This window comes from Triturus cristatus, chromosome 1_2 (genome assembly GCF_964204655.1).
Source record: "Triturus cristatus chromosome 1_2, aTriCri1.1, whole genome shotgun sequence".
Classification (NCBI taxonomy): domain Eukaryota; kingdom Metazoa; phylum Chordata; class Amphibia; order Caudata; family Salamandridae; genus Triturus; species Triturus cristatus.
In genome coordinates, this window is record NC_140580.1 from 1,089,048,316 (window position 1) to 1,089,060,822 (window position 12,507).

General features: G+C 46.8%; 1 protein-coding gene across 1 annotated transcript in view; it reads right to left on the reverse strand.

The window, feature by feature from the left end:
* The window catches only part of LOC146868718 (uncharacterized), a 169,656-nt gene that overhangs the window by 84,697 nt on the left and 72,452 nt on the right, over window positions 1-12,507 (reverse strand). Inside the window, exon 3 of the mRNA XM_085613522.1 lies at window positions 8,335-8,518. Coding sequence (XP_085469648.1) covers window positions 8,335-8,518 — 184 coding nt within the window. The remainder of the gene's footprint in view (window positions 1-8,334; window positions 8,519-12,507) is intronic.

Consider the following 12,507-nt stretch of genomic DNA (forward strand, 5'->3'; position numbering starts at 1 on the left):
TGGCCTGTGTACCTTACAGAAGCACATGGAATCCCGGATATGAAGAGAAATACCCTATATTGCGGCACTCACTTCCTGTGGGTTTAATTCACTGGACAAGCTTCAAATATGAGGCCTAAGGCCAAATCCAGAGCAAGAATTTTCAGAGCCCATAAAAAAATGGCATGTTCCTATTTCAGCACTTTCGTTACACAAACAACAGACCTTGTTTGAAGCCATTTGTTGCGATTTTGTACCCTGTTGTGGCCATGGTTGGTGGTTCTGCAAGACAGCTCCGTTGGCCTTGCTAACAACGTGTCTCTTAGGCAGCAGCACTGTGACTGTAGAACCTCTGCCTTCTGTGGCAGAAATTGCAATTTTCTGTGAAAAAGTTGACCTGAGAAAAAACAAGCAATGGCAATGCCAATAGGTCTTTCCTTTGCGCATGCTTTGCCAATGGTATTTAGCCATGCTGTACAACTATGATAAGGCTGTGAAGCATAGCTAAACAATGAAAAAAGGTATTTGAAGCAATCACATGCATCATTTTGTAGGTGCACGTACCACACATGTGTGCACCAAAGCGTGAAGCGAGGGAAAGAAAGCAACATGGGGAGCTGGACAGGGCCAAAGCAACATGAGGGGGAAACATCCATTACAACACATGTCACTACAACGCATGCCATTACAACGCATACCATTACAACGCATTCCATTACAATGCATTATAAGGTAAGTAATGGACATTTTTTTAATATTAGGGTGGGTATGGGTTTTGGGGTACATGGGAATAATAATTTTTACCCCTACACTATCCAACACTTTTCCTTATGTTGCACTCACTGGTGTGGGAATGGTAATTTTTATCCCTACACTATCTAACACTTACCCTATTGTTTGTCCTAAAAGTATTATGCGTTGTACTGGTATGCGTTGTAATGGTATGCATTGTAATAGAATTCATTGTAATGGTAGTTTTTAAAAATGCGTTGTAATGGCATGCGTTGTAAAATCATGCAATGTAATGGTCGTTGCGATGTAAAGACTGCGTTGTACAAGGATGCGTTGTAATTGCAAGCGTGTAACATCATATATTCCATGGGGGAGGCTAAGCAATACAGAGGGTGCAGGTGGGGGAAGCCACATGGGCGAGCAGGCAAAAGGAGAAGTAGTACTATAGTGGACAGAAGAAGCAAGGGGCAAGAGAGTAGGGAGGGGCAAGCAACATGGTGGCAGGGTGGGGAGGAGAGGCAATAGGCGAGAGAGCAACATGGAAGCGGGTGTATGAGAAGCACACAGGTGAGAAAGGAGTGGGGATGTACACAAAGGTGAGCGCAACATGGAAGGGGAAGGGCAGAGAACAACACAGAGTGAAAGGAAGAGATGCACATGAGGGAGACAGCTGGAAAAGCATGAGCATAGAAGTTGGTGGGGGAAGCACATTGGTAACCAGACAAAGGGGGGACTAGTAAGGTGATGGGAAGGAGAAGTAAGAGACAAGAAAGGAGGGATTGGCAGACGGAAGCAATATGGAGAGGGACACGAGAAGTACACAGACGACCGAGTGCAACATGGTATGCAGGGGAGAGAAGTACACATGAGAAAGACAACTGGAAAAAAATGCAATCTCTTGGAGTGCCTAACCGAAAAGCAAAAAGGACTTTTTCAAAAACAAGGAGTGGAAGCATAGACTTCAGTCAATCAAAAATGATGGCAAAGAGTTAATGCTCCATGGGGGCTGGGGGGGACGAGCACAAGATTGACAAGTGGGGACATGAATAATAAAGAGGCAAATCAGAGGACCGAAAAGCTAACCAATGGTAAGAAGTAGGCTCCAAACACCTCTATGTTCTTGGTAAGTCCATAATATGTCTTGCAATAGACAGCATAAGCGAGACCTAACAGGCCGGTGGGAGCACCATCGCAGACCTTGCAACAAAATATATATATACATTTACGGGTGGGTGCCATATTCCAAGATACCACTTGCATTTAAATGTGCTTTATAGAAGTTATCTTTCATTTATTCTCCTTTCCCTGAGACTGCCATGCCCCACAACTGGCAAAGTGGTCGAATAGATGAAATCTTGGTCTAAAGCCAGGAATACCATGAAATTTAATAATGTGAGATGTGAGACTCTATCCAAAATACATCATTAGAAAGATAAATTACAAGTGGAAAGCCTGCCCAGGGCCCGGCGCATACCATTCAGCAGCAGAGGAGCCATCAAAGGGAACAAAGCGGCTTGGAACCGTCCCAGGGACAGGACACACTGGCCTTCATCAGTCCTGTCTGCCCCCTCTCGTCTTACTGATTAATAAGGTCCCCAGCAGCAGCAATGTGGCAGGCTCCCCCTGTGACATTCCAGCCTGGGACCTGTGCATCTAAACTTACCCACTGACAGCGCCACGCCTGCAGCATGCCTCACAGAGTCATTGCCACGACCGTCCGCTTAGCAAGATTGAAAATGTGCAGTCAACCAAGGCACAAAACAGGCACTGACAAAGCCAATACGTTTGGCTTTTGTATGGTGCAGTTAAGTAAAAGCGCAGCAAATATATAAGTGTTTATCTAGAGCATGCACAAAGATGAACAGACACTCACACCTGTTTACACAAAGTTGGCAACACAACAGTTATCCGTGCACACAGTCCAACAAACATACAGGCACGAATGCACAGAGACTAACAGTCACACCAAACCATCATAAAAAAGTGCAGTGCTGGGTACAAGGTGATATGCATCAGTGGAGAAAAATGTGGCACAAGGCAATATGCTCCCGAGGAGCACACAGTGATGTGCAGTAAAGGAACACCAGTGATGCACCTGACGAGAAAACTGGTAAAAGATGGTCCAGGGGGTGCTCGCGATAGCAGCTCAGAAGAGCTATGGGTGATGCTTCCCGGAGAGCACTCAGGGGCACCACAAGAGGGACTGACAGGGCCCGAGGCCCTGAACTTTTGCAGGGTCCCGCTTTCCTGATTCAAAATATTTATACATTTATAAAGCAAAATTGGAATTTTTATTATTAATGATGAGGAAGCGAACACCCACATGCCACTAGATTGTGGAAGATGGTGTATAGAAACCAAGGAGTCCCTGTGCTCTTTTACTGTAAGACATCTATGTTTTGATTTAGGTGCTCGTGACACCTGGCATAAATTGAAGAAGTGGGCCCCATGTATTTGTTTTTACTCGGATCCTGATAATTTTCTGACAAGTCTAGAAGCAGTGGGTACTTCGAATCCAGGGAGCACTAACTGATACCTCTCAATGGAGGACCATTCATTTTGTACCGTGTGCCAATCAAAGTATCACCTGCTGCAGGAATATAATGGAGCAGAGGCTAAGCTCTGTTTCTGAAGCACAGAGACTGCATTCCCTTCTTGATCACCCAATGAGAAAGCCAGTGATTCCAGACATTTCACTGCAGGATACTGTCGTCTATCAGGCAGAATGCCTTAGACACTTATCGGATCCAAAATCCTACCGGGCCCTAGAGTCAGATCCCACATCTAGACTGTCCGGAGAAATCAAACAGCTGGTCGAGGAGGGGGAGGCAGAAGGATGGATAACTTCACAAGAGGCAAAATTCCTGGTGACCAACAACCCAGTGATACCCTACTTCTACTGCCTCCCCAAAATTCACAAACAGCAACGACCGCCTCCTGGCCGTCCCATTATCTCCGGGATCGGCTCACTGTTAGAACCTCTGTCCAAATTCGTAGACGTGTTTTTACGACCTATGGTCAGTGAGATGCCAACTTACCTTAAAGACACGGCAGACGTTCTACGACTCTTACCAGAGATAGAGTTCAACTCTGACACCGATCTCTTGGCTAGTTTGGACGTAGAGTCACTTTATACGTGTATCCCCCAGCTAGAGACCCTCGACGCCATCAGAGGCCTTCTGGAAGCACGTTCTCTGGACAGTATCACCCCTGTACCTTTCATCATGGAGTGTGCCAGACTAGCTATGATGGAGAACTATTTCAAGTTTGAGGACCAGATCTTCCTCCAGACATCAGGGACTTCAATGGGCAGTGTTTTCGCGCCTAGCCTCGCCAACCTCTATGTCCATCTTTTCGAACAGGACATTGTACTCAACCACAGCAACCCGTATCGTCATCATTTGTTGCTGTGGAAGAGATACATAGATGACATCCTTGTGGTTTGGCGGGGCACTAGTGACGAAATTCATGCTTTTCACTCATGGTTAAACCAGCAAAATGCGTATTTGCGCTTCACCATTGAGTACAATAAACATCGTTTGGCCTTCCTGGATATCTCCATCTTTGTTCATGAAAACTCACTGAGTTCTGAACTATATAAGAAACCTATGTCCAGAAACTCGTTGCTGTCCTTTAATAGCCATCATCCGAGGGCACTCCGAGAGAATCTTCCAGTTGGCCAGTTCCTGCGGGTTCGCAGGAACTGCTCGACTAGACAACTGTTTGACAAACACGCTGAGGCACTTGCCAGACAATTAGAAACACGGCAATATCCAAAACGTCTGGTGCGTAAAGCTTGGAAACGGGCGTCAAATAACAATCGTGACGCCCTACTGGACACTGACGTGCTCAAGACCACTAATGAGAGACTCACATTTGTCACCACTTTCTGTACTATGTCCAGCCAAATACAGAAAATAGTACGGAGACACTGGCAAATATTGAATATAGCGGATGGCAAGATTTCGCCTCCCTTATTTGCCTTCAAGAGGGGTCCTAGTTTGCGCGACAGTCTGGTCCATACCAGACCGCTGGCACACCCCACAGCTGAAACCAACACTTTGTGGTCACTACCCCCAGTTCGTGGCCACTTCCCTTGCGGAACTTGTAGTGTCTGTCCGCAAACCACTAAGACCATCTCGGTGGACATAGGCACAGGACGTCCCTGGGTATTACGCAACCACACGAACTGCAATTCAGACTGCGTCATCTACAGAATCACGTGTCCGTGTTCCCTACATTACATAGGGTACACCACACGCAAAGTGAAGCTCCGCATTAGCGAGCATAAAAGTACTATCCGCTGCGTGAGACAATCCACTCGGATGACGGAGCATTTTCTAGCCAAAAAACACAAGGCTGAGGATCTAAGGTGGCTAGTACTCGAACGCCCGTTTATTCCTCAACACATAACGGACGTTGCCCAGTTCTTATTTCTCAAAGAACAAAAATGGATTTTCAAGTTGAAAACTGACACTAAAGGACTGAACGACAATATCCCATGGGCTTCGGTCTATACTTGAATCGGTCAGACTGTCTCAGTGTTAATCACTCCAGGAAATAATGTTGTTTGATCTAGTTCAGTTACTCTATCGTCACGAGTAGCCTTAGCCAGCGGGAGTTGTATACACCTTTACAGCCTTGCGGGCACCCAAGGTTCCAGTCGACATACCCTTCCCTAGAGACATCGTTATATGTCGACTGATCAAATGCCATTACGACATCCCATAGTATGCGGAGATTTTTAGTTTCACGATATTGTGCACTATAGATTGACACTACATGTAATTCAACAAGGGATTATATATCACCAACTGTCCCACAGTCATGGTGGCCTTACCACTTTAGGCGCCTTCTCTATGCCTCAAATTCCTTATTTCTAGAGAAGGAATAATCCACACCTGACCAAATTGCCAGTTGACAGGATTATTTTATCTTTGTCTCACACCACTGATCAGTTACACTCGAGTGCCCCCATTGGTTAAGATTGATGAATGGGTTTCACATCTACCCAGGGTATTCCCATGTATCAGGCTTGCTTAGGTAGAATTCATGGCCTCCCTACGCGGGCTCGTTAGACACACAAGGTCCGCCCTATATTGTATCTCAAACGTAGTTGGTCTTTCTCTTATGGTCATCCGAACTCGTGGTAATTATAGATTACACATCACCACTTTTTCGAAAGAACTAATTATTTACATTTAACCAAATGCAAGTAGACGATTCTACTTCATCCGCGCTCCACATTACAGATGCATTTGAATGCTCCCACTGTTTGGTACTAAACACTGGGCTTCGGGATGTTACGATGTCTAGCGCATGCGCGGGCTGACTCCTTTACTCCCCGACGCATGCGCGCTAGACACACGAGGCCCGAGTAAGGGTGGGATGTATACTATACACCACTTTGTATACGTAGGCGGTCTGATCCTGCGGAGTTTTGCCTTGCCCTGATCGTCCTGATTATTCCCATCACCTTGGAATACACTCGTACTTACAAGCTACACCAGCGCAGTGTCTGACACTAACGCGTGCGCATTCATGTCAGCGTCTATCTTAGGCGCATGCGCGTTACTTCGCATAGACGCGGTTGAAGTACGAGTGAATAAACAGCTGAATAAACAGCTGAATTCAATTCACGACGTACGCGTCCCACTTGAGCACTATAAATAGCAGCCTCCCCTTCCTGTCGATGCCTCCCAGACAGCTTGTGAGCCAGTCTGAGGTATCGACGGACAGGTGAGGAGGCAGGCGGCTTGTGCTTTTGGTTTACTCCAGTTTTGGATATAATCCTTAAAATATAATCCTGAATTTAGAACTGGCTGGTTGACCCTCGACCACAATTCCCAGGGTTGGTTTCTCTCCTTTTTTACTCACCAACCTTTCATGGTTAGATTTGCCCCAGGTCACATAGGAAGCCTTACAGGTCTTTCAGTCTTTAAGAGACATTAATTTAACTATACAGACCTAGGCATGGGGTCTTTGACTTGTCTCTGTCAAGCATGCACATGCTGCTGACTGCAACTCTAGAACGCGCCTGTCTGATACGATCGCTACTAAGTACCACCCTCTCCGTTCTGTCAAAGGTTTCTCAGACGGCACGCTAGTCAGAGTTGTTGACGGATAAGTAAGGGGAAGACAGTATGCCCTTTTGTTTTCCAAAACAGAATTAGCTGTTAGAATCCTGTTGACAACTCCTTCAACCACCTAATTACAATTACTTACAGTATTGTCTGACCCTGGTCACACTAGATGTCAGATAGACTGTTTCAGAGTGACATCTCCTTAACATTACTCCGATGGGCGGTCACGAGGTCTCGGACTTTTTTAATTAATTTGGGTTCCTTTTTTAATTTGTTTAAAATATGTGTGTTGAGTTTTGAACAGACGGGCATCCATTGGCAATCTGTCTTGTTTTCTTTCTCCACATTTAAACAGAGCGGTGCCTCCTTCTCCGAGCAGTCAGCCGGGTGAGGTGAGGCTTTTCTCCCACACAAAGCTGGGTGAGTCATTTTCTATACTAATTTAGTATCTATAAACATCATTTTGGAGTTTAGTTGTTGATCTAGGTGATGCTGAATCAGCTTTACCTTGTGGCAATCAGTAGTTGTGTTTTGATATACATGAGGTTCATATATATTTTTCTTTTTTAGGAATGAAGACATCGTTCTTACGCTCTAGTTTGAGCCTTTTTTGGTAGGGTGGCAATTGCCACACCGGTATCCCACATTCACATTTGGTGTATGGGTATAGTTTTATCACTTTGTAATTAGTTTTGCAGTAGCTCTTTTTTTCGGTCCTGAAGAAAGCCGGGTTAAATCACCGTAGCGGCTGAAACATGTCGACCACACGCTCACATGAACCAAAGACTAGCCTATAGAAATATATAACAGACTATAGGTTCTTTTAGACATGAAACTTGGTTGATCCACATTAAACATATTTTTTGACCAAGTATTCATTTTTAACTTCACTTCACTTCTTTGCACTGCACATCACTGGAGCCCTCAACTACTTGGGCACAGACCCTGGCAGGAGTTGATTTCCTTTTGGGGTATCACTGTCCGGTGCACCTAGGCAGAGTCCCTGGGGATCTGCATTTATGGGCCAAGACAGTGATTTCCAGGAGTACCAGATGACGAGGCTCCGCCAATAAGGGTGGGCTGATGGACTCCTACCTCCTGCGGAGGGCTTGTCTCAATTATTTGTAGGATCTCTTGTGTTTCTTTACATCAACTATTGTTTTGCTATCTTGCCATGGACTGTGCACCTTCTTGTTGGTTTCATTGTGTATATTTGGGATTGGAGGTGTTTCAGTCCTTAAACCAAGTCCCTCACTTTGACCCTCGTTTAAATTTGTTGTTTGGTTCCAATGAAAGTATCACCTGCTGCAGGAATATAATGGAGCAGAGGCTAAGCTCTGTTTCTGAAGCACAGAGACTGCATTCCCTTCTTGATCACCCAATGAGAAAGCCAGTGATTCCAGACATTTCACTTGAGACTCCTCTCTATATATCTTCAAAGGAGTTTACATAAAAACCCTACAAGCTATATTCATAAAGCCACAACTCAAAGAATAATAGGTTTTCAGGAAATGCGTTTTCATTGTAGGCCAGGTACTACCTTTCCACACTGCTGAGGCAGGAGGTACCATCATGGCCACCAACTGTGTAGATGAAGTTTTCCAAGGTAGCCACACCAGCACCGCAACGCTGCCTGTGGACGGGCGCCACCACCTTCCACTCATGCGACAGAGGACTGTAGCACTCCACGTTACAGGCGGTGTTCTTGGGACTCCATCCTCCAACTGCAGAAGGAATTGCAAGAGAAGCAGAGGTTTAATGTTGGTGATCTCTAAGGAAGGAACAATGTGGCTGTTTGGTGGCTAATAATTATCATTCTGCCTAATGGAGACAAGAAGGCAAAGGAAAATGTTAATAGGTTGGTTAATGGTGAATTTTTCTTTCTTACCTGCCACCAGGAGCATGCTGTCAGCAGTTAGGAGCAGGAGACTGCTTTGTGAAATGTAGGATGTTAATTAATGGTAAGTGGAGCACCTACAACCAGTAGACAGTCGTATGAAGTTGGTCCACATTAGTATATACATATTTTTTTCAATAAACATCAACTGGAAGTGCTTTAGACCTTTTTGATCATTTTGACCCAAGGACTTTCAGACACGTGGAGCAGTAGCACACCTCCCAACAGACATATTTGACTGGTTGTATCTCCATTGCGCCTTCCCTAAAATCTCAAGTACACAGCTTGCATGCCTGATCTTCCCATGTATCTAATATTACACCTCCCACATGTTTAACCTCTTTCCTGTTCCTTCAACATGTGCTCTTTCTCTCTTCTAGATGCTACGTGGTATCTGCCTCTCCTCAAAGCCACCAAAACATGTATTTTCTTCTATTTCCTCAATTCCATTTGGTCAACTTCTAAGTGTGCCCATTAGCACGAATTACCAGTACCCAAGTACCTCCCTCTGTTTTATCTACCTTCCCGCAGCCTTGTTCACTCCACCCTCTTGTAATTCTCCATCCACTGGGAAAAAGGTGAACCTACTCGCCTCTTGCGTTCCTGTAGCCATCTTCCTCCCCTTCACACCCTCCATCCACCCACGTTTGGAGCTTCTCTCCTGCCTTCTTGCCTTGTCCATCAGGATATGCCTTCTTACTTATCCCTTGCCCCATGATTGTTGTATCTGCAGTTCCTGTTTGATCTGTGACAACATCCATATTGATCTGATCCTTGTCAAGGGCAACAAGTCAATCAACATATGTCAATGTATGACAGCTATTAGTGCATACAATGTCCCTACACTTTGGTGCTCCTAGAAAGTACTGGACAAAAAGAGCTATATTGCCTTTATAAGGAATCATCCCAGGTCAATAAAGGCACAACCCTTTGGACGGCGCTTTATGTTCAGCAGACATTCAACCACATCACAACCAAAAGCACAGCTTGGCCTAAGTCGCAAGTCATCACCGAGTGCTTCTTTTTTTTTATAAGCAATTTTATTGTTTTGACAATAAACAACACCAGCAAATCAGCATTAGACAGTGAAGATGGCAGCACACGGCCAAAGACATGAACCCTCCATGATTTTCGAACCCTTAAGGTACAAGTAAATATGCAAATTACACCCACCGCTTGACTATCCCATGGCCCCCAACCATTTGCCCTGTACCCTGTAATACTTTTTGGGACACCCACGCGCTACGTACATGGATTTTTCTTGCGTAGCACACCAATCCACCCCCCTCCGCCACCTCTCAGAGCGAGGTGGATCAGGACACTTCCAGGATGCAGCTATGTCTCGCTTAGCCACTGCCATTGCCGTATTGAAAAATAATTTTTCATTTCTAGACCCATTCAGCCCATACGTAATCCCAAGGAGAGAGTGACGTGGGTCACGAGGGACTTCCCACCCCAATATTTCTGTGAGCTCCTCTTCAATGTCACCCAAGAACCATGCAAAATGGGAGCAAGCCCATATCATGTGGGAAAAATCAGCCGGGTTATTGCCACACGTTGTGCAGGAAGCGCTCGGGTAAAAGCCCGCCCGATGGAGGTGTATTGGGGTCAGGTAGGCTGGGTGCAAATAGTATAGTTGGACCAGACGGATGCGGTAACCGTCTTGGGTGCCATAAGAGCATCGCGCCAATCCTCCTCATCTAGAGTACCCACCCACTCCTCCCATTGGCTTCTAAGCCGATCCAGCGAGGTCAGGGTGTTGTTCACCAGTGTCCGGTAGATGCGGGATATACCCCCTTTCCCCAGATCCCCCAGCATGGTCTGCGCTTCGGGGATCCTTGTGTCGTACGAAATGTGTACATGGAGGGCATGACGCTGCTGCAAATATTTGTAGAATTGTGTCCGGTGCAGGGAATATTGGGTTCGGAGGTCCTGGAAGGAGCGCATATGGCAGCTCACCCACACATCCCCCAATTGCGAAATTCCTGTAAGGTCCCATGATCTAAAGCCCTGTAACCCACTAAGCTCTCGGAGCCAAGTGCCATGCCAGAGAGGCGTGCACTGAGCCAGCTTCTATGTCCATTGAGTGTGGTGCAGAGCTGCCTGCCAGGCCAACAGAGTGGAGCGCGGAGCGCATTACCTCTGGTAAGCTGGATGGAATGGACTCCCCATACATCAGAGACTGGATTTTGGACAAACCCAGCTCGCTCAATTCAAGCCTGTAGGCCGGATCAGACCAGCCCCCATTAAACCAGTCGTGTATGGACAGTAAGCGCGTAGCCAAATAATACAGATATAAGTGTGTCATCTCCATGCCCCCATTGAATGGAGGAATCCGGCATATGTTCAGGGCCAGAGAAACCCTCCCCCTCCCGCAGAGGAACTTGGAGGCCATACTGTCCAATTCTCGAAACCAGGCCCTCGGAAAGCAAAAGGGGGTGTTTTGGAGGACATAGAGGAACCTGGGGAGAATCATCATTTTAAACATGCGACTCTCCCCAGGATATTCAGAGGTAAAGTCTGCCACTTCTGGAGGTCTACCTTGGCTTTCTTCACGAGCGGGGTCACATTGTGGGACCATCCCAGCTCAGGGAGAAGCGCCACCCATATTCCTAAATATTTGAAAGACTGACGCCGGAGTGGTATGGTGGATTGCCAGTCGTAACAGTCTCTAGACAAGTGTAGAGAGACCAGGACTGACTTGTCGGGATTCAGCCGGAGGCCGGAAGCCTGTCCAAAGGATTGCAGAATCTGGAGGCACTGAGGGCCGGACTGGGCAGGATCAGCCAGAAAAATTAGGACATCGTCTGCATAGAGAGCGATCTTGTCCACCTCTGCATTGGGCTATTCCCATCCTCGAACGCGTCCCTCGTACCGTATCAGGAACGCCAGGGGCTCCATCGCTAGGGCAAAGAGCAGGGGCGAAAGGGGGCATCCCTGTCTCGTTCCCCTTTGAATAGGGAAGGGTTCCGACAAGACCCCATTGATAAAGACTCGTGCCCGGGGCTGGGCATACAGGACTCGTACCAGATCCCGAAAGTGGGGACCGAAACCCATCTCGGCTAGGACATCATCTAGATACCTCCAGTCCACCGAGTTGAAGGCCTTCTCGAAGTCTACGAGGAGGATCACCAAATAAGGGGTGAGCAAGTGACAGTGGGCCAGATGCAGCCTCTGGAGACAGTGCTGAGTACCGCACAGGGGCATGAATCCGCACTGGTCAGGGTGAGCCAGATTGGATAGGTACTGGGTGAGAATCGTGGCTTACATTTTGACTCTGTATTGATAAGAGAAATGGGACGGTAGTCCGCACAACGTGAAGAGGGCGGTTGAGATTTTGGGAGAACCACGATGATGGCCATGTCTGTCTCGGGTGGGAAGGATCCCTTCTCCAAAGCTTTGTCGAACAGGTCAGTGAGGCGCAGGATGAATGTCTCGCGATGTAGGGCATAATATTTCTGAGGGAGTACGTCGGGATCTGGGGTCTTGCCGGATGAGGTAAAGGTTATAGCATCATTAATCTCTTCACGGGAGATAGTGTGATTCAAATCAGCCTGGGCGGCCGCGTCCAGCTGAGGAAGGCGAGCGCCTCCTGTATCTAGCAAGGTAGAGAGCGATAGTGCTGGGGTCTTTTCAGCATAGAACTGGCGATAGAAGGAGGCAAAGGTGCGAGCCATCACCACCGGGGATCGGTGTACCACCCCGTCCAGGTCTATTATTTCAGGAATAATCTGGTTTGCCCTGGGAAAAGTGGCTAGTCTGTGGAGAAGCAAGCCATTCTTGTCGCCCCAGTCATATACTCCAGCTACTGAGGAT